The sequence below is a fragment of the Armigeres subalbatus genome, chromosome 2 (assembly GCF_024139115.2).
Source record: "Armigeres subalbatus isolate Guangzhou_Male chromosome 2, GZ_Asu_2, whole genome shotgun sequence".
Lineage (NCBI taxonomy): Eukaryota > Metazoa > Arthropoda > Insecta > Diptera > Culicidae > Armigeres > Armigeres subalbatus.
In genome coordinates, this window is record NC_085140.1 from 374,424,282 (window position 1) to 374,448,031 (window position 23,750).

Consider the following 23,750-nt stretch of genomic DNA (forward strand, 5'->3'; position numbering starts at 1 on the left):
ATCTTGAACTTTTATAGCAGACATTTCTTGTCTACAAAAACCTCCATATATAAAATTTGATTCCATTTGCTTGATTAATTTTCGTGTTATGTAGAAATGTGCTTCATTTGTATGGGAGCCCCCCTTTCCAGAAGGTGGAGGGGTCTCATACCATCATAAAAATCTTTCCCGCCCTCAAAGCCTCTGCATTCACATTTTCACGTCGATCGGTTCAGTAATTTTCGGGTCTATAAAAGTCAGACAGGTCCTGGAAATTTTACGAAAATCCTGGAAAAATCAGGGAATTTTTATTTTGAAAATGAGTCGCCATCCTGTAAAGAAAGCCTGATCTCAATAAAAAAAATCTGCTTTTATAGTTACAAATGAGAATTTTTTCAGAAGCTACAAAATTTCTTTCCACTTTTTAAAATTAGGCTTCCGAGTTTATAAATGAAGCTTTTATATAATAGCGTAAGATACATAGAGACATATTATGCTAACTGAGTATAATATTCCGCCATCAAAAATGACTATCATCATCAATTGATATCGAGTTTTGTATATCCTAATTTTGAAGGTAGTCTTTTCAGTCTCCGAATGTTTGCCGTGCCAACTTCTGCAGAAGCCAGCCTTGGGTCTGCACTCTGGGTTCCAAAGGCAGAATTTTTTTTGTATAAACAGGAGAAAGCATTATCGCTACACGAGAAAAGCACTAATCAGGGTTTTTCAGCGACATGTTAAATTAAACCACTTTATCATTAAATGCAAATATTTGTGTGTTCTCTCTGACCCCTAAGACTCAACAAATGTTTTGTTACTTTTTTCTCTTCTAGAATCGGCAACGTCGACATCGTCATGCTCCTGCTGCAGCACGGTGCCAAAATCGATGCCACCACAAAGGATAACTACACTCCCCTGCATATCGCTGCCAAAGAAGGCCAGGACGACGTAGCAGCCGTTCTGCTGGATAACAAAGCCAACATGGAAGCCGTTACCAAGAAGGGCTTCACCCCGCTCCATCTGGCGGCAAAATACGGCAACCTTAAGTGCGCACAACTGCTGCTCGACCGCGGCGCCCAAGTGGACGTCCAAGGCAAGAACGGCGTCACCCCATTACACGTTGCTAGTCATTACGATCATCAGAAAGTGGCACTTTTGCTGCTGGAAAAAGGTGCTTCTCCTTACTCCCCGGCCAAAAATGGTCATACCCCACTGCACATCGCATCCAAGAAGAACCAAATGGACATTGCAAATACACTTCTCGAGTACAAGGCGGACGCCAACGCTGAAAGCAAGACCGGATTCGCTCCTTTGCATCTTAGTGCACAGGAAGGTCACAGGGACATGTCCAAATTGCTCCTGGATAACGGTGCTAATCCGAACCATACAGCCAAAAACGGTCTCACTCCGCTTCATCTATGTGCACAAGAGGATCACACCGAAATTGCCAAGGTCCTCTTGGATCACGGTGCCAATGTCGAACCGACAACAAAAACCGGTTTCACACCACTGCACGTGGGTGCCCACTTCGGTCAGATCAACATAGTTAAGTTCCTGCTGGAGAATGATGCCAACATTGAAATGAAGACCAACATCGGCCACACGCCCTTGCATCAGGCCGCCCAGCAGGGCCACACCCTGATCATAAACTTGCTGCTGAAAAACAAAGCCAACCCGGAAGCGGTGACCAACAACGGTCAGACGGCTCTGTCGATCGCCGACAAGCTCGGCTACATTACCGTTGTGGAGACGCTGAAGGTCGTCACGGAAACGAGCGTCACCCAAACGGTAGACGAGAAGTTCAAGATCGTTGCCCCCGAAACAATCCACGAGACGTTCATGTCCGATTCAGAGGATGAAGGTGAGTTAAGATTTTAATTGGTTTTCTGTCAATCAGTTGGTTACTATAAGTTGACAAATGACTCTTGTTAAAACTTGTTAAACGAACAACTTACGCTTCTGTATTTTGTGGGATGTGTTTTAGCAGCTCGTAGCGTCGATGTTTTGTAGCGTATTATGATTGTAGGCAGCAGCCTTTAATGAATGCCTTAGTATCTTCTGCGATGGTAGACGGCGATGTAGCGATAGGCAGATGTTATTGTTAGCGTGGAGTATCTGTAATCTTTTTCTCTAGTTCAGTTTCATCACGTTGTAACAGCTGTATATACTTACTTGGTACTTGATACAGCTTCGATGAACCTACGCCGAATGGATTATCCTTCTCCACTGGACTCGATCCTGGGCCAATCGCTTCCAGTCGCCCTGAACATTGAGCGCCGTCAGGTCCTCTTCAACTGCAAAAAGCCATCGTGTACGCGGCCTTCCACGAAGCCTGCGGCCTCTTCCGGGTTCTCTACTAAATATTATCTTGTTCTTCCGGCATACGAACAACGTGACCAGCCCACCGTAGTCTGCCGTGTTGTATAAGCTTAATAATATCCAGCCCTTTATACACCTGGTACAATTCGTGATTCATGCGACGCCGCCAGATACCATTCTCCTGTTTACCGCCGAGTATTCTCCGCAGCACCTTACGCTCAAACACTCCGAGAACTCTCCGATCAGCCTCCTTTAACGTCCATGTCTCATGGCCGTATAAAGCCACCGGAAGAATCAGAGTAGTATACAGCGCGAGTTTTGTTTTCGTGTGCAGACTACGGGACTTAAGCTGGTTACGAAGTCCGTCATAAGCCCTATTTGCAGCTGCCTTTTCACCTCGCGGGTAACATCATTATCGCACGTCACTAATGTTCCAAGATACACAAATTCTTCTACAATTTCAAATTTTTCACCATCCAGCACCATTACGCTACCACCACCACTAATGAACCCACGTTGATTGCCTGCGACCACGTACTTCGTTTTGCTGGTATTGATCGTGAGTCCAATCCTCGCTGTCTCCCTCTTAAAAGGCACAAAAGCCTCTTCCACGGCATGGCGATCAATTCCGATAATATCGATATCGTCCGCAAATCCCAGGAGCATATGCGATTTTGTGGTAATGGTACCGCTTCTTTGCACACCAGCTCTCCTAATCGCTCCCTCGAGCGCTATATTGAACAGTAGATTCGAGAGCGCATCACCCTGCTTTAATCCATTTAAGGTAACAAATGACGTCGATATTTCATCCGCAACCCTTACACTTGATTTCGATCCGTCCAACGTTATACGAATCAGCCGTATCAGTTTCGCCGGAAAACCATGTTCAAGCACAACTTGCCATAAATCATTCCGTTTCACTGAATCGTACGCCGCCTTGAAATCATTAAACAGATGATGTGTTTGCAAGTTGTACTCCCAGAATTTATCAAGGATTTGTCTCAGGATAAACAAAACCTGCTTGGTATTCGCCGACGAAGGACTCTTGAAGCGGTCTCAATCTGTTGAACAGAATACGGGACATAATTTTGTACGCAGAATTAAGGAGGGTTATTCCTCGGTAATTGGCGCACCCAGTCTGTGCCCTTTCTTAAAGAGAGAGCAAATGAGGCCGTCCAACCAGCTAGCAGGCATTTTCTCGTCTTCCCATATTTGTGACATAATATGGTGCAGAACTTCATAAAGTTGCTCACTGCCATGTTTGAGAAGTTCAGCCGGGAGCTGGTCCTTCCCCGCTGCCTTATTGTTTTTCAGCTCTTTCACAGATGGCACTGTCTTTCTCCGCACGCCATTGACAGACTCATAGAACCTCCGCATATCGTTCTGCTCCATTTTTTCCTGCGCCTCGCGAATAACTTGTTTTTCATATTCTTTCTTCTTCCTGCGGTGGGTTCGTTTTTCGTCTGCTCTTGCTTTCTTGTACCGATCTCTATTCGATCGGGTACCCGACACATCGAACCAACCCGTCCCAGGTCGCCTCTGTGCAGTGCCTACCACTTCTCGTGCTGTTGTGCTCACCGCTCCAGGGATCGACTCCCATAGATCGTTGTCATTGGTAGCAGAGTGAAGGTTCTCCCTACCAATTATGGGACTGAAAAAGTCCTCTCTACCGACCTGAGCGTTAGCGTCTCCGATAACAATTTTCACGTCATGCTTTGGGCACTCTCCATAGGCTTTATCAAGACATTCATAAAACGTGTCCATCACGTCGTCGGATTTATCGTTTGTTGGTTTGTAAACGTTGATTAAGCTGTAATTGAAGAATTTGCCCCAAATCCTCAACACACAGATTCGTTCGCTAATGGGTTTCCACCGCATCACTCGCTTCATCTGCTTGCCCATCACTACGAAACCTACTCCATGCTCTGCTTTTCCGTCGCCGCTGTGATAAATGTTATACTTGAATGCAGTGTTGGTCGTGGGGTCCACGGCTCGGAATTCACGTTCTCCGGATCTAGGCTATCGGACTTCTTGAATAGCGGCCACGTTCACTCCAACCTTCTGCAGTTCACGAGCCAGAAGGCTCACTCGTTCAGGTTCATTCAGGGTCCTGACATTCCAGGTACCGAGTTTCTAATCATAGTCCTTATTTTGTTGCTGGGTCGGTTGCCAAAAATAACGTTCTCTTTTTCTTCTATCTCTATTTTTCGTGGTATTTGAGAGGCCTCAGTAAGCTACCTTACCGGGGTCGCGTTACCTATAACGCGCTGGTGGGGCTGCCACCTTAGGTATAGCTGACGCGATACAGCATTTCGTTGATCAGTCGCTGGGTACCAGGCAGACGCTGTTTGAGCCGCACCTCCTGGTAAACAGGCAGAAACTTGTGGGGACCAGAGCTATGTTGGGCGCTCCTTCCTTGATGTCAACCCACCATTTTGCAGCCCTGAATTCTAAATACTCACGCTCCTCTAATGTGAATGTGTACTATACACATGTGGAAGTGTTGGCTTGACGATTTGGGAATCTCGAGCTCATTCAGTAGCAGTGTTGGTAAAATCTCAAATTCTCAAATCTCATCCACGATTCGAATTAAGCGTGAGGCAAACCTCACCCGACTCATGGCCCAGAGAATCGTTCATGATTCGACTCGCGATTTGCATCATTGCGTGATTTTTGCGAGTTCTTCTTCGTTAAATTCATCTGAATAACTTTCTTTGCTTAAAACAATGGGTAACAAATCCATACGTAACCATAAAATACGCTTCGTTTGGGTATTGACACTTTTAGGAGAAAAGTAAGGTTACGCGACGCCGCTGAACCAATTACAATGTATCCAAATAATTAAAGAATTTTGTCTCTCTATATTTCCTTTATTGATGGAAGTACACAATACAAGGACTAATCAATTCATAACCCAATGGGCTACCGATTCGTTCAAACACTACCTATACCTATGAAGTTATGGTTATGACATGAATAGGTAAATTACATTTTTTATTTTTTTTGATAAATGTGCCGGTGTTTTAGAAGCAAAAAAATTGCTTACCACAAACTATGGCAATATTCCCAAGTAAAATTTTAAGTTTTATAACGAAGACCATACTCTACAAGAGCATCATAAAACCAGTATAAAACCAACCCCGAAAGATGTTGCGCGTGCTGCTTGGGCTAAGTTACTTAGGTTGGTATCAAACTTCAGCATTTTGCAAGAAAAGTCGCTGTTCCATCTGCTGGTTCACTTTATTCCTTTGTGGAAATGCATCCTTTCGATTGCATTCTGCTTGACACATAAAGCATTTGTTCCGTAAATTCTGGTAAATCACGCTTCTCTTCCAATTGAACACTTTAAGTGAAGGAGGAATTTCCTTTTTCACATCGACGTACATACCTTTCACACCAGTGTACAAATAGTTTAGACCACTGTATGGGGGAAATTTTTTACCGGACCACACGATTTATTTCTCCATACTCCAAAAGAAGCTTTGTTAGATCGTTATCCGGTAGTTCTGGTGTCACATCGATCACTCTGATCTATTGTGCATCGTTACCGTCATGTTGACTTCCACCAAAATCCCATTGTAATAGCTGAATTTTCGCAGCTCCATATTCTTCTTAAACGAGTCTTTCACCGCATTCTTCGAAACAAAGTGTTCACAAACAGCGAACGATCCAGCGCGGTTTTATATACCGTTTCCAAAAGCGATACATCGGTATCCAGTGGCCGCAAAAATCTAACAAACTCCACCCATTCGGTCGGAGAACGGTTGGCGGAAACAGTGCTGCCGGGTACCTTCAGTGCCAGTATTTACCAAAGTCAAATTACAATCTGGCTGCAACACTTTCGCGCGTGACGAGATCAAAACAACAACTGAGGGTGGTCAATATCTTCAGAATCATATCTCAATATCATAGTCTTACTTGTCTTGCAATATGCTGAAGTTTGATACCCATATTGCCAAAGTTTTTAGTGTTTTGAAAATGGCTGATTTTTATGTTTCTAAGGCCTGGTAGCCGATGTCATGATAATCAATATCCCCAGAAACACATCCGGATGTCATAATCTTATTTGTCTTGCAAAATGCTGAAGTATGATACTAGTATTGCCATAGTTTGTGACATTTTAAAAATGAGCTGACCTCAAGGTGTCCAGTTTTCTCAGAATAATATCCTGATGTCGAGGTCCCACTTGTTTTGTAAAATGCTGAAGTCTGATACCCATATTGCTAATATGGAGCGAAAATAATGAACTGGCCATTTTGAAGGGTAATTTCAAAGAACCCTGTTGTTGGCCATTTCTGGATTGTATCAGAACCAAAACCATGAATTTTGGTTCTGATACAATTCCTATATTCAAATCTACCGAAATGATATGGATAGAGACGAGAAAACCGACATTTTGTTGGACCTATATCGCCAAAAGAGGAAGTTATGGTCCAATTTACTGCATCTGACCCAGTGACCCATTCTGAATTCTGGTGTTTGTACGAGCAGAACAGTGATAAAACTAGACCAATAAGACAAAAAAATGGCACAACGGCAGCAATTTGAGCCTTTTTCCTTCACTCAGGCCGATACGGATTAAAAAAGCTCGGAAAGCATGAAATGCTTAAATTATGATGTATGAATCATACAGTATGATGGAAAATAATACGAGCAATCCATAAGTGTTGGATAAACAAGGCGTTGTCCACTTTACCCCGCCTGTTCACTTTACCTCCACTACCTATATAGCAAAAGAAAATCAATGAAAAGCCACTTTCAATCTTCTTTTTCTTCTTCTTCTTCTTCAATGGCTCTTCTGGAACTTGGCCCGCTTTCCAACTTACAATTCCTCAGTTATTAATTGAAAGCTTTCTATGCCCGCCATTGCATGAGTATGTATCATGTGTGACAAGTACAATGGATACACTATGCCCAGGGTGTCGAGAATGTTTCCAACCCGAAAACATCCTAGACCGGACCGAGAATCGAAAGCGCCATCTCCGGATTGGCAATCCTACGCCTTTGCTCGCAAGGCTACCGGAGACCCCTTTAAAAAGATGGATATTAAGTTTTCTTCTTCTTCTTCTTGGCATTACGTCCCCCACTGGGACATTGCCGCCTCGCAGCTTAGTGTTCATTTAGCACTTCCACAGTTATTAAATGCGAGGTTTCTAAGCCAAGGTACCATTTTTGCATATATCATGAGGCTAACATGATGATGCTTTTTATGCCCAGGGCAATCGAGACAATTTCCAATCCGAAAATTATCTACTAGACTGGCATCGGGAATCGAACCCAGCCACCCTCAGCATGGTCTTGCTTTGTAGCCGCCCGTCTTACCGCACGGCTAAGGAGGGCCAAAATTTTAGAACAACTAAATTGAGCATGATAATTTTTTACAATGTAGGGTTAGGTGGGGCAAGATAGGTCACGGGGTAAGATGGGTCAGGGCTGTTTTTGTACATCGTATACATTTTAATGCAGAAATGATACCTTTGTGAGAAGCATAATTTGGTTATACTTTATTGTCACTCGATTTGAGGATAAAAATTCATTTTGATAGAGAATGGCAAGGTAAAATGTTTTTCAGCTATGATTCTTATGCGAAACACACTTTCTATAAAAAGTGTAATCTATTCGAATAATACTATAATACCATTACTCTTGGTATACAACATGTTTTATAGGTAATAAAGTGTTATTCTATAAATATTTTATTTGCCAGTTCCTGTTACTGTAGTACTTCCTGAACTTGGTCATAAAATTGATCCAAACAACGTAGGTGTGAAAAAGAACATTACTGATACTCCCACCAACACCCGAAAGGTACAACTGCGATATCAGCTGCATCGCGTCAACATAATGCATACAGCAACAGTAACAAACCACAACACTGATAGAGTGTGCGTAGTAAATCATACTAGTTGATAATGTGTGGCTTAATTAAATCATCGTTATTCTCTGTTCACTTTGAAAACCCTATCCACATACCGCAATTAACACGTTCTCTTTCTTTCTCCCGTTCCTCACACGTGTACGCGTCTTTTTCCTATGTCTCTTCCTGCTTTCCGCTGTCTGATGTGATGTTACTTCTGTTACTTGGGTTGTCACACACGCTTAAACGGCTACTCATCGTCCCAACAACGGGATTATAAATATCCATATAAAATGTAAACTATCAATTGTTTCGGATTTTTGGACAATACCACACTTGACTCTCGCATCGAAATTCTACGCGCGGCCCATAAATGGGATTTGCCCAACTATTCATCGCGCTGTATGTAATGTGATCACTGCACCCGGTGTACGATTGCAACCCCAAAACAAAACCGCACAACGGACTCGACTGAAAACACAACGACGCACCTACACCATTTCGCGCGCGCCCGGTGGGGTGGATCGCTCCCTCCCACTCACAAACAACCGCCGTCAACCACCACTACCACCCACTCATTCAATTCTGACACGCTCGCGCCGCTCGGGGCGTCGACAGGCGGAACAGACGATCCCAACCTGCCGACGACTGAATCGAACCTCCTGAGCCAGACCCAGCAGTCGTGCAGCAGTAGTGGTGTTATCAAGTACTATCAATCGCAGATGCGTTACACACGTAAGTGATCGTTCTTCCGATCGGAACAAAACGCTGAGGCGTCTCGCAGCCTCATCATACCACCCACCCACCACACTGTCGTTCTTTGCTCGTTTTTGGTTCCCGAATTGCGCACATTTCTTATTCATCGAATTTGATTTGATTTTTTTCAAATTCTTAATCGGCAAAATCTCTGGTTGTGCAATAAAAAGGAATTTCATGAATCGTGACTAAATTTTTCATCCACCGACATGGTATATTGTTATTATTGTAAATATGTTTTTAAATGTCTTGCGTGTATGTTTGGTTTCTTCGTATAATTCAGCAGTACATCATGATTACCTTTCGCACTTAGTTTTAAATATTTCACTTTGAAGCTTTTCTTACGAATACAATCCTATAGTTTATCCATATTTAAAACTATTTCTAATAAATAAGTTTTTGATTATTAAAGTATTTAATTATTAATTGTGGAAGTGCATTAAATCTCAAGGTGTCTTACAATCTGATTTTGAGGGTTTTATGTACTATGTACCAGACTGAGGCAACTCCAATAGAATACACACATAAAAAGGTCATCGTTACGCTGGTTGATTCGTAGGACTATACTCCAATGAGTTTTAGGATAACCTACAAACCATGAACATGACTATAAACCACCCAGCGTGCTTCTATAGACCAGACAGGGGCTATTTGATTAGAAGTCCCAAGTCAGAAATCCATCGTTAAGCTGGTTGATCCGTAGGTCTATTCTTCAAGGAATTCTTGGATGACCTACAAGCTTTGAAAATAATTATAAACCACTCAGGGTGCTTCTATCGACCAGAATGAGGCAACTCCGATAGAATACACACATGAAAAGTACATCGATACGCTGGTTGATCTGTAGGTTACTATGATTGCAAAATGTGTTCTTCGTTTGTTGTTCTGGTCTTTCTTACAATAACATATAAATAACAAATTTTACTATTATAAGAAAATCCGTTGTTGGGATGCTATTTCATGTTATTCATGAACATAAGAATAACAAAATGTGTTATCATAATAAAATTTGTTATTATTATGTTATTTGTTTGTTATTCTTCTCTACCCGTGTAGACACAAAGTCATGCAGATATGGAAACCTTCTTCTTGAAATAGCAGTATTAACTGTTGTAATGATAAAAGATTCAACATATTTTGTAGACCCAAATTATGCTACAAGGGTAATTGAAATGATTCTAGTTGGTACTGTACTGCATTAAATTTGGAGGAAAGTTGCAGTAAACCCTAAATTTTTGTGTAGATTTATTGATTCGATTGTTGGGTCCTTGGGGACGGTTTTACGAGGGGGTCCCCTGGGTAAGGAGCGGGAAAGAAGAAAAAGGCGTGATGAGAGCTAACTATTTGTCCCTCACTGTTCGACCCGAAATAAGTTGATTTGCTTGTTTTCTCATTTATTTTATCTTTTTCGTGCCTTCACCAGTTCAAACAAGGGTAGCCTTTATGGAACAAATACCTATCCCAACAAGCAGTCAACGTGGAGGTATGGCTGAAGTGAGCGCAACCCAGTGCTATGTTTGTTGGTGTTTTAGGTTCGAATCCCATTGCGGCTTTAATTTTTTTCAGCGCTCACTGAAAATTATCGTGAAAAACGAATGAGGCGTAAGAATGACGAAATGAAAAAAAAACTTCATCAAGTAGGCACATTTTCGTTTATTTTTTAGGCCTGCTTTAAAGAAAAAAGAGCGAGTGAAATCTCGCTTAACTTTTCAAAAGGACCTAAGTAACATTTTTTTCATGTAGAGGTACAAAAGAGGAAAAAGCGACTACTCGCACGACCTTCTCTGCCAAGCTCCGTATTCTTCTCCCCTTCATAGGGAGCTTGGCAGAAGGAAGGTCGTGTGATGTGTGCCATCAATCTATTTTCTTCTAACCGGATATAGGGGCTTCTTTAAGAACAGTCCTACGGATCAACCAACGTAACGATGGACTTCTCACTTGTTACTTCTAGCGAAATATCCCCATTTCAAACCATAGAATAAGCTGGGTGGTTTATATTCATTTTCAAGGCTTATAGATCATCCAAGAAATCCTTGTAGAATAGACCTACGGATCAACCAGCGTAACGATGGACTTTCCATGTGTGACTTACAGCGAAGTAGCCCCATTCCAGGCCATAGAAACAAGCTAGGTGTATTATCATTTGCAAGGTTCGTAGGTCATCCAAGAACTCCTTGGAGTATAAACGTACGTATTGACCAGCGCAACGAGGATCTTCTTGCTTGTGAACTAGCGGAATAGCCCTTATTTTGGTCCATACATAAAGGCTGGGTGGTTTATTTTCATTAAGGTTTGTAGGTCACCCAAAAACTACTTAGAGTATAGACCAGCTCAACCATCGATGGATTTTTCATGTGTGTATTCTATCGGAGTTGCCTCATTCTGGTCGATAGAAGCATCCTTGAGCTATAATTTTCCAGCAGGCCATCCAGAATTTCTTGAAGAATAGACCTACGGATCAACCAGCTTAACGATGGATTTCTGACTTGGGACTTCTAACCAAATAGCCCTTGTCTGGTCTATAGCAGCACGCTGGGTGGTTTATAGTCATGTTCATGGTTTGTAGGTTATCCTAAAACTCATTGGAGTATAGTCCTACGAATCAATAAGCGTAACGATGCACTTTTTATGTGTGTATTCTATTGGAGTTGCCTCAGTCTGGTACATAGTTGCACTCTGAGTGGTTAATAATCATCTTCAAAACTTTAAAACCCTCAAAATCAGATTGTAAGACACCTTAGATTAATGCATTCACAATAAACCTTTTGTCTGTGCTCTGGGGTCAATATGAAGAGCCCTTGAGTGGCTGCCATTTTTATTTTCAACCGTTTCTCTAATTTTTGATAGTTTGGTAAAACTCGCCGAGATCTGTCTCCTAGGTGCAAATTTGCAAAAAATCTTGAAAATCTGCGCTACAGTGTACTTTTTCAAAAACTTACGTTGTCTGTGCTCTGGGGTCAAATTGAAAATTGAAATATAACTTTTTAATGTTTGGCCAATTTTGGATTTTGGGGCTTTTCGAAAGATAATTTAATCATCTTTCAGTTCGTTACCAAATATTGACTATATGTGGGCGGTGCATCGAGGAGGGGTTTTCGTAAAAATACAAAAACAGTGATTTTTATGCTTATTTACTTATTCTGAAAATCCTACCCATTTGAACTGCATCTCTTAAAAGGTTATGCAGGAAGGCGTGTGCTTGACATGAGGCATTGATTAGTTTGGAAACTTGGTCGTAGGTGGCGTATATTTGAATTCATTATTTTAGACTAATTCCGATATGTGAATTTTCCTCATTGTAAATATTCTTATAGCACAAATTTGAAATTTGTAAAATGACGTCTTTAACAAAGTTCGTCTGGTGGGAATGGACTGTCAGTGACGGAATAAATAATTAGGAAATTTACAAATAGGCGGCGCTAGTGTACTTTCAATACAATCTTGCATATGAAATATTGCTTCAGCGAGATCCCTCATACCTACACCCAAGTTGTATTCAGCAACATTGTTCAGGATGTCCAGTTCATCAAAGTTTTTTGCATTCAACCTGCTCAGCGATGCTGCAAATAATAGAATGTGTCTACAGAATATGTTTTAGGTCATCCAAAAACCCTGGAGTTAAGGCCTTTGGGTCAAGTAGGACAGTTCACATTCAAAAATGTTTGAAATTCCAACTCCCATATGTCTAGCATCATTTTGATAATATAGGAGTCCTGGCAAAATTTCAGGCAATTCGGTGGCCATTTAGGGGTGCGCAGAAGTCAATTATGTTTATATGGAAATTTGTATGGGAAAAACTTAAATTATTCAAATCCCTACAACTCTTAAATCGTGATGAATTCAAATACATCCCCAACCTCCATTTTTGGAATCTTGAAAGCTCAACATGGGTAACTCATTGATTTTGATTTATATTTCACTGCTACGTTGAGGCTAATTACACCATTTTGATTTATCCAATATTCAAACTGTCAATAGAACCTTTCAATCCACTCATTACTAATATGTTATCCGGAGGTCTCATTATTAGATTCCAAAAGGGAGGTTGAGAATATTTATTTTAATTCATCACGATTTGATAGTAGGGAGACTTGAATAAATTGATTTTTCCCATACAAATTTCCATATAAACATAATGGACTTACTAAATGACCATCGATTGCCTGAATTTTGCCAGGACTCCTATATTATTAAAATGATGCTAATAGACATAGGGTTGGAATTTTCGAAAATTTTGTGAACTGCCTAACGTCTATGCATGACAAAGATCAATGATTGCCGCCTATTTGTAAATTCCCAATTCTTCCGTTACAAGATATTCCATTCCCACTAGACGACCTTTGATCAAGACGCCATTTAACTAATTTTAAATTTGTGCGATAAAATATTTACACTGAGGAGAATTCTATAGTGTGTGTACCAATTGTCGCCATACATAAGAACAACTATTTTTAAAAAATAATGAAAGGCATGTGGGTGGACTTTATATATCAAGCGAAAGATTTTACTTCCTGCTCCTTAGTACAGCTGTGAAAACCACAATAAAATTTGTTATTATCCTCGAAATTGATTAATCCATAATAGACATGCACCAGTTGTGCACTATTCTTAATTTTGGTTCCTTATTTGGCAAATCCATTGTTTTCTTATGGGACTGGCCAAATAGAGACCACCACAACTGGTGCAAACTCAAAAATTAACAAAATCAATTTTTACAATTATGCGTTGCTTGTTTGGGAGGAAATCAAAGGTGTAATCGTATCATGAATATGCTTTATCGATTTGAACTTGGTTTGCAGTGATTTGATTGCCATTTGGCATATAAACTATTGCGACAACTGGTGCTATAGCCACAACTGGTACACCTAGCCTATATCGGAATATCTTGAGTAGTCTAAAATAATGAATTCAAATATACCACCACCTGGCGAGAGTTCTGAACTTATCAACGCCTCATGCCGAAACACACGCCTTCCTGCATAACCTTTTTAAAAAGGTGCAGTTCAAAATGGTAGGATTTTCAAATATAAGAAAATAATCATGAAAATACTATTGCCCTTGTTCTAAAACCCTCCCCGATGTACCGCTCACCAATAGTCAATCTTTTTTACGACCTGAAAGATGATTAATTATCTTTCAAAACAGCCAAAATCAAAATCGCCAAACATTAAAAATTCAATTTCAAACCAGTGGGACTTATTTAAGTACAAACTGAACAGAAGGTTAATAATTAAATACTTAATCAAAACTTATTATTAGAAATGTTTAAATATGGATAAACTATAGGATTGTTTCGTAAGAAACTCAAGTGAAATATTTAACTAAGTGCGAAAGTATCATATGATGTACTAACGATTATGAAGAAACCAAACATAACGCAAGCATTTAAAAACATATTTACAATAATAACAATATACCATGTCGGTGGATGAAAATTAGTCACGATCATGAATTCCTTTTATTCACAACCAGAGATTTTGCGATTAGAATTTGAAAAAATCAAATCAAATTCGATGAATAAGAAATGTGCAATTCGGGAACCAAAACGAGCAAAGAACGACAGTGTGGTGGGTGGGTGGTATGATGAGGCTGCAGACGCCTCAGCGTTTGTTCCGATCGGAAGAACGATCCTGTGTGTAACGCATCTGCGATTGATAGTGATAACACCACTACTGCTGCACGACTGCTGGGTCTGGCTCAGGAGGTTCAGTTCAGTCGTCGGCAGGTTGGGATCGTCTGTTCCGCCTGTCGACGCCCCGGGCCGCGAGCGTGTCAGAATTGAATGAGTGGGTGGTAGTGGTGGTTGACGGCGGTTGTTTGTGAGTGGGAGGCGATCCACCCCCGGCGGCGCGCGAAATGGTGTAGGTGCGTCGTTGTGTTTTCAGTCGAGGTCCGTTGTGCGGTTTTGTTTGGGTTGCAATCGTACACCGGGTGCAGTGATCACATTACATACAGCGCGATGAATGTTGGGCAAATCCATTTGGCGCGCGAGAATTTCGATGCGAAGTCAAGTGTGGTTGTCCAAAATCCGAAACAATTGATGGTTTACATTTTATATGGATATTTATAATCCCGTTGTTGGAACGATGAGTAGCCGTTTAAGCGTGGACAACCCAAGTAACAGAAGTAACATCACATCAGACAGCGGAAAGCAGGAAGAGACATAGGAAAAAGACGCGTACGTGTGGGGAACGGGAGAAGAAAGAGAACGTGTTAATTGCGGTATTGGATAGGGTTTTCAAAGTGAACAGAGAATAACGATGTTAATTAACACACATTATCAACTAGTGATTTACTACGCACACTCTATCAGTTTTTTGTTTTTACTGTTGCTGTATGCATTATGTTGACGCGATGCAGCTGATATCGCAGTTGTACCTTTCGGTGTTGGTGGGTATCAGTAATGTTCTTTTTCACACCTGTTGGGATCAATTTTATGACCAAGTTCAGGAAGTACTACGTAACAGGAACTGCAAATAAAATATTTTAGAATAACACTAACCTATAAAACATGTTTATACCAAGGATAATTATTATGATATATTCGAATTTTCGAAGATTACACTTTTATAGAAAGTGTGTTTCGCATAAGAACATAGCTGAAAAATTTTACCTTGCCATTCTCTCAAAATGAATTTTTATCCTAAAATCGAGTGACAATAAAAGTAAAAATTATCTTCTCACAAGGTATCATTTCTGCATTAAAATGTATACGATGTACAAAAAGCCTGCCATCTTACCCGTGACCTATCTTTACCTAACCTACATTGTAAAAAATAACATGCTCAATTTAGTGTTCTAAAATGCCCTCCTTAGCCGTGCAGTGAACGCGCGGCTCAAAGAACGAACAATGTGAGGGCGAGTATAAGGAGGCTGGGATCGGATTGGAAATGTCTGATTTCCCTGGGCATAAAAGCATAATCTGTAGCCTCATGATATAATGCAAAATGGTACCTGGCTTAGAAACCTCGCATTTAATAACTGTGGAAGTGCTAAAGCTGCGGGCAATTCCAGTGGGGACGTAATGCCAATAAGAAGAAGAAGAAGAAAATTTAATATCCATCACTATGATTGAAAGTGGCTTTTCATTGATTTTGTAGTGCTATATGGGTAGTGGAGGTAAAGTGAACAGGCGGGGTAAAGTCGACAACGCCTTGTTTATCCAACACTTATGGATTGCTCGTATTATTTTCCATGCTACATCATAATTTAAGCTTTCAGAATTAGCCGTTGCCATTTTTTTTTGTCTAGGTTTTATCTGTCTGCTCGTACAACACAAATCAGAATGGGACACTGGGTCAGATGCAATAAATTGGACCATAATTTCTTTTGGGATATAGGTCTATCAAAATTTCGGGTTTTCTCTCTATCCATATCATTTCGGTAGATTTGATATATAATTGTATCAGAACCAAAATTCATGGTTTTGTTCTGATACAATAAAGTCAACAACAGGTTCTTTAAAATGGCAGTTCATTATTTTGCTCATATTAGTATGGGTATCGGACTTCAGCATTTTGTAAAACAAGCGGGACCTAGACATCAGGATACGATTCTGGGGAAATTGGACATCTTGAGGACAGCTCCGAAGCCCTTCCGAAAACATTAAAATTGTACATTTTCAAAATGTCACAAATTATGGCTGTTGAAAATAACATGCAATCAAAGTAGTCACGGGTAGCCGAGATGATCAAGTGGGCCCTTGTTTATGTCCTGTCAACCGGAGCGGCTATAAAAGCCGCTACATCGAGAGCAAGAGGTCATTCAAGATTGAATCGCCAATGAGAAACAACCAACTGAGAAGCAGAAATCAACCAACCAAAAAGCTAAAAGGCAACTAATCAAATTGTTATTATTTCCATCACTCCCCTTGATCATCGCCTACTTTATTTGACTCCAAAAGCGGAATACAGAAGCACAGGTGCGGCGGATAACGTCACATCCTGGTTAGCAGTCGCTTTTTGGCCCTTCTCTATGATAGGTACGGCCGATAACGTCGCAACATCCTGGTTGCAGTCGCTGGTTTGGCCCTTCTCTGCCATACGGCCGATAACGTCCCAACATCCTGGTTGCAGTCGCTGACATTTGGCCCTTCTCTCCGGCAGGTACGGCCGATAACGTCAAACATCCCTGGTTGCAGTCGCTTACATTTGGCCCTTCTCTCATACGGTACGACCGATAACGTCGCAACATTCCTGGTTGCAGTCGCTGACATTTGGCCCTTCTCTCCGGCGGTACGGCCGATAACGTCGAACATCCCTGGTTGCAGTCGACATTTGGCCCTTCTCTCCGGCAGGTGAGCCGATAACGTCGCAACATCCCTGGTTGCAGTCGCTGACATTTGGCCCTTCTCTCCGGCAGGTACGGCCGATAACGTCGTAACATCCCTGGTTGCAGTCGCTGACAATGGCAATATGGGTATCATTGCTTTATGGAAACGGTATATAAAACCGCGCTTGATCGTTTGCTGTTTGTGAACACTTTGTTTCGAAAGATACGATGCAAGACTCGCTTAGGAAGAATACAGAGCCGCGAGAATTCAGCTATTCCAGCGGTATTTCGGTGGAAGTCAAATTGACGGTTGCCGGTAACAATGTATAATAGATCAAAGTGATTGACTTGCCATCAGAACTACCGGATAACGATCTAACAGAGCGTCTTTCGGAGTTAGGAGAAATAGATTGTGTGGTCCGGGAAACAATTTCCGCCAGACATTACCATTTGTACACCGGTGTGAAAGGTACAGGGATTGGACAGAATAATCGGGACAGGCAAAATATTGAAATTCAAATGCCATAACTGTGAAAAATCAACCGATTTCTTTGGTTCTTACAGTGTTCGCCTGGAAAAATTAATCAAGTTTTGGGAAACTGTTTCAAATCCATGTTCAGACTGCTGGGTACCGAAGATAATCCGATTATTTGAGGGCATGTATTATTTGCAAGCATATATAGCTCCATGGTTACTTGGGCAATCAACTCAGGAAGAGCTCTAGTTTATGTAAAAAATATAAAAAGAGTCCACATGGCACCCAAGCAAACAATACTAGCGCACAAAAAATAGCATTTTTGACATGCCCTCAAATAATCGGATTATCTCGGTACCCACGGTGAATAGGATTGGCTGTTAAAAACAATCCGTCGAACACTGTAGAACAAAATCGGTTGATTTCACAACTATTCAATATCGATAAAATTTTGCCTATCCTGATCATTCTGTCGTCCCTAATACGTCGATGTGAAAGAGGAAATTCCATTCCTCCTTTACTTGAAGTGTTCAATTGGAAAGGAAACGTGTTTTACCAGAATTTGCGAATTGTGTGATTTTTGGAGTTTCTTTAATTCAAGACCAATAACGACCAATAACCAATAACGTCCTCACAGTCATTAGGATAAGGGGAGGAAAATTAGTTCGAGAGACCGAAAAATCCTCTGCATTTCCACGAGCGCACTGGAAAGGAATAGTATGTTAGTTGGGAAGGAAATCGTCTTTGTAGGCGACTAATTATTTCTTTTGAACGACGCCATATCAGTGGCGTTGCAGTCAGTTTTTACTGTGCACTGACCAAAAATGAAATAAATATTTTAACAGCCCAAAAAGAAAATAAAATTATCAGAGTCTTTCAAACTAATCAAAATCTAGTTATTCTATGCGTTTCCGCACACCATTTTCTTAAATTTAAGTCCAGTGCACAGGTAGATTGAGGTTAGGGAAACGCCACTGCGCCATATTCATGATGATACAAAAACGGAAAAGCAACGCGTGTCTAACGTATTTTCCCGAAGACTGATTTGTCATCTTAACCACTACGCGATAACCAAAACACACTTACTGTCTCCTTCCTTGCTCATTGTACTACAAACTATTCAAGATCGCGCCGTTTTGACTGGAAGAGAAGCGCAATACATGTGCATGGGCCATCGCACACGTGTTAGATATTTTATTATTTTCCCGACGATTAAAATACGCACTGCACTTACTTGCTCGATGGCTACTCTGAACAAACAGTGGGAAAGAAAGTGGCAAAAATGCAAGACAACGGAAAGGAAAGACAGCGGAAATCATACTCCGGGGTCAGCAAGCGGAAAAAACATAAATGGAAACAAAGAAAAATGTCACCATTGAAGTGCCAGTGGAAGATGAAGTTGAACTCGACTCGACTCAACTGATCTACCGAAAACATTCGAGATACCCGATTCAATGGTAGAACGTGAGGCGTTTGCGGAAACAATGATCTTCAAAAACTAAACGGATCTGGTTTGTAAAGAAGAGATTAACGGGCTAGCACAGAAAGATGAAAGAGGCAGCTGAGAAGAGAATGAAACTAGCGCAGTCGACGAGTCAGCAACAGGAACATTTTATCAGTGCGGGATCGGTGGAGCGATTCGCACCACAGAAGACACCTCGCATACAAGATGCTTTTGAATTTTTTCGGAATAATTGTTATATTATTTCTGATACTATCGGCTCCGTAGAATTTTTAATTGCGCAATTGAGCCAAATAAATAAACGAAATGTTTAAAAAAAATCTGTTCCGAAGCCCTTTAAGACCTGCGGAGGCATCAAAAACGGAGGCAAAATGCGCCAGCGTGTGATTGGTTGGCAGCGAATTAACGCAATTATGTGCAAGCTGAGGATCAAAGGCCGTTACTTCACCTATAGCATCACGTTGCCCACATGAGGCCCGACGACGATAAAGAAGCGTTCTATGCAGAGCTGGAGCAGACATACGATCTGCGGGACGTCAAAAGTGTCATCGGTTACATGAACGCTTAGGTAAGAAGGAGGAAATGTATGAAGATCATCGGAGTCTGCCTGTATCGAACGATAATGGCCAACGATGCATAAACTTTGCAGCCTCCTGCGGAATGGTAATCCGAAGCACTTTCTTCCCTCGCAAGAATATCAACAAGGCCACATGTAGGTAGCCTAAACAAGAAATGGAAAACCAAATCGACCACGTTCTAATCGTCGAGAATTCTTCCGACAGCACGAGCGTGATAATATTGAATCACCATTACATAGTGATAGTATGCATGCGTAGCAAACTCTCATGAGTACGCAACAAACTTGGAAGCTGATAAAGCGTTTATTTAAATTGAAGTGCTCCTTCAGTTGAAAAACTAGCTTGTTTAGCTTAAATTGCTTGTTGGGACGCGTTGAAGCCGAACGGGCTACGAAATGGTTGTCAACTCACCACCGGGAAGGAGCGCCAACATAGCTCTGGTCCTCCTAGCTCAATACTCACACTTCCACGGTCTTCCGATGACAATTGACCGCCAGCTAAGGGTTGCGTACTTAGCTGGTACTTAGAACCTGAGCACTGTTGTCCTTCTGACATCAGCTAGAGTGAGGGTGTTCCTGTGCAGTCTGTCTAGGATGTGGTGGCGTCTGTTCTGGCATCCAGCGGCTGGATATGAAATGCTATTCCCAGGCTATACCTAAGATGGCAGCCCCATCCTGTGGATAGGAGACCTTGGGCCAACAACTCTATTCTCGAAACATCAATTGGTTCGAAATCTGATAATGAAAGAATACGGATTGATTTTACGGCGACGACATAGCCGAAACAACGGGGCGAGCAGGCCCAGCAGGAGTAGGAACAACTTGCCAATGAGGCATGCCGCATGAAGCTTGAGATCCTGGGACTGAGTGAAGTCCGTTGGCCAAACTTTGGAAAACACAGAACGCCTTCAGGACAAGTTCCTGTATACTCGTTGGCTTCCTACTAAGCGCTCAGCCACATGCCTTATGAACTAGGAACCTATAAATGAAAGGATAATCGTTGCCAGATTTAGAACACGGGACCGAAACTACTATAATCAATTTATGCAAACCGATGCTGCCGATCTGCAAGACAAAGAACTACAGTCAACTCAATGCCTCGTGAATAGAATTCGAAGGGTGATATCAAGATCTGTTTGAGGCGACTTCAATGCAACTCGAACCAGAGGCGCATTGGAGACGCCATGGTCTCGGAAAATGAGCGAAAACGAGAGCTTTCGCAGAATTTGTGTAATAACGACATGTAATCGGAGATCGCTCTTCCTCATTGACCGTTCACAAGTCACGTGGGTCTCCATGACGGCTTTCAGAAAATCAAGTACCATTCATTGCATCAGCCAAAATTGAAAGAGGCTTAATCAATAGAATAAGACTGAGAGAAAACTAATAACGATAATACGAAGGACAAAAGTTTCTACTAGTAATGGGGTCAATTATGTGATGAGTAATTTTATATTGAAATCACAGAGAAACAGACGATGCGTGGAATTGGGTGATAGATTTCGAGAAACTGATTTGATTTTATTTTGTTCTAAATGTAACGTATCTGTGGAGCACAGTCGTCCAGTGTTAGGAATGTTTCTTGAGTGGTTTTAATATCAACAAGAAGGTTATTTTTGACAATTTTTAATATTCCGGGGTCAAATAGTGGAGGTCCCTTTATTATTTTTGTTATTGACGACCGGCATTTGAAGAAATGCATCCATATGAACAAAAAGATGATACTGCAGGCCAACATAGACGGAGTTACAGATACCAGTTGACAGAAGGCGTGGAATCGAACATCTAGGGATCAAGGACTAGCATCCCTCCGCGGCTAGCAAACCGAAGTCTTTTCCACTAATCTCCCCTGCTAACTCTCTTTTCTTTTAATGTCAACACTTTGGGACTGGTTAAGGTAGCCTCAAACCACGGGAAAATATTCCGCCGTTTTGCTCCCGTGCATTTCAAATAGAGCCAGGATTTTGATTTTCCTGCCAAATCCGGAAAAATCGAATATGTAAAAATACATGGGCAAAAAATTTCGTGGACCAAATTCCTGGGGTGCGAGGCTACCTTTAAGTCCAACGCCTACTTGTGGTTGGAAACCGGTGTACTATACGGTCTAGCGCATGTTAACGGTGACGGCCTAACTAAGTGTAGATTGGCGGACGGTGTCGACCAGGGTGAAGGCTGATAAATTACAATTACAATTACAACAACATCCTTTAAGAAATTGGAAATTGAATATGCCTCTATACCTATTATTTGGTGACATTTTATTCCTTTATTGGCATTAAAGCCACTTTCAACTGGTGCTTATTCCAGATTTAATACTTACGGTCCATTTTTCCAGAATCTTCCATAAATATTTAAAGGGATTTAGATCAGGAGACAATGGTAGGGTGTTGAGCTCACGCGGTACGTTATAACTGATATATACCTTTGGGGTCGTTTAACAATGATGTCACAAGTTTTAGGGGTAGGTGGTCTAAGATTTTGTGACAGTACATTAGTGGGGCGTCTGATTATTTTAAAATCAATGGTTTTCAGATTCAGGTCCTGAACAATTGTGCAGAATTTGGGACCGATTGGTTGCTTCTTCGCTTTCCGCATCGTTTGAGTTTGTATAAATGTATGGGAGAACGTATATTTTTGCATTTCTACTACTAGAGGTTCAGTTCATCAATAAACCAAGTGGCACATTGCGTTGATAGTATAGATGCCGAAAAAACTTTGCTGAAGAAGGCACGTTGCTGGAACATCCACGAAAAAGTCATAACGCTTCGAACATGAGTTTACCATATACAAAAAGTCGTTTATTCTGCCAACTGCCGTACTACGTAGACCAATAATTTAACTGAGTGTTATTTCAAAATAATTGATCTTATAGGGCTTTAGAGCTAATGGGAACTATCCGGAATTATTTCACAAAGAAAAAATCGATAAGAAGAACATGGGTTTTTTCGATAACCATAGGTTGTCGTATATTCTACAGAAACATTGATTTCTTGCATATGTTTAAACAATTAATTTTCAAAACGTAATAACATTTTTGTAGACCTTCCAGCTACGTACCTTCTTCACAAAAGTCTTTCGGCATCTTCCAGACTATATGCTAACGTATTGAGTCACGTGATTGGTATAAACATATAAGAGCAAAAATGTTTAAAAGTACGTTTTCCATACTAATCTCCATATAAATTTAAAACATGATGCGGCATGAGTTGCAATCAATCAGACTTATATTTTAGCGTTGATTGGGTCAAAACGATTCAGAAAACCTTGATCTCTTGATCGGACGAGAGTTTGCGTTTTCGCTGACACTGCTGTACATATACTGCCGTGAATCGCATATTTCCATATGAAAAGACCACGAAAGATGGAGACAAATATGCGATTCACGGCATATCTAAATATAAAAAGCGACAGAGGGGAGGGGTCTAAATCTCAAAAGTGGTGGACGTCATATTGAATCTACTAAATGGACAGTATGCTCTGGGTCATTGTCATGCAGAAGGGACCTAATCCCAATGATTAATATTTCAACACTTTTTGCACATTTTCAAACAAAATTTTGGAGTAAAGGTACTGGTTCATAGACGGCATTATGGAATAGAACCTTTACTTCAAGATTATGATTGAAAATGTGGAAAATAGTGTTGAAATATTAATTGACCAAAATTTTCAACGCTTGTCTGACCTTCGGCTATTTTGCCACTCAATGCCTATGTAATTGCTATTCCGAAGGCAAACAATGACATCACTAATACAAGTAGCTACTGACCAATACGTCTCCTAAGCAGCTCAAGCAAATTCCTTAAGCCCTAGTAATTCTAGCCCGAATAAACGGTCACCTTGAACTGGAGGAAGTAAGCAGTTCGGTTCTTAAACGGGACACTCCACGGTACATCAACTTGCTCACATTAGGTAAAACTCGGGTTTCAAAAGGATAAATCAACTGACATGATTCTCCTCAACGTTAAGGCAGCGTATGACTTTGTACAGACGGCATGATAGGTTGCCGTGTCGTACAAACTCTTCCGCTATAACCTCCAGCTCTATCTGTTTCTAG

General features: G+C 41.1%; 1 protein-coding gene across 9 annotated transcripts in view; it reads left to right on the plus strand.

Moving 5' to 3' along the window:
• LOC134213104 (ankyrin-3-like) overlaps positions 1 to 23,750 on the plus strand; it is a 305,479-nt gene that overhangs the window by 172,350 nt on the left and 109,379 nt on the right. For 8 of the 9 annotated variants that reach the window (XR_009979402.1, XM_062691712.1, XM_062691710.1 and 5 more), the window contains exons 7-8: positions 813 to 1,840; positions 8,774 to 8,890. Coding sequence is in view for 8 of the 9 variants with exons in the window: in XM_062691712.1 (XP_062547696.1) it covers positions 813 to 1,840; positions 8,774 to 8,890 (1,145 nt within the window). In the remaining variant the exon portion in view is untranslated. The remainder of the gene's footprint in view (positions 1 to 812; positions 1,841 to 8,773; positions 8,891 to 23,750) is intronic. The other variant, XM_062691714.1, reaches the window with a different exon arrangement.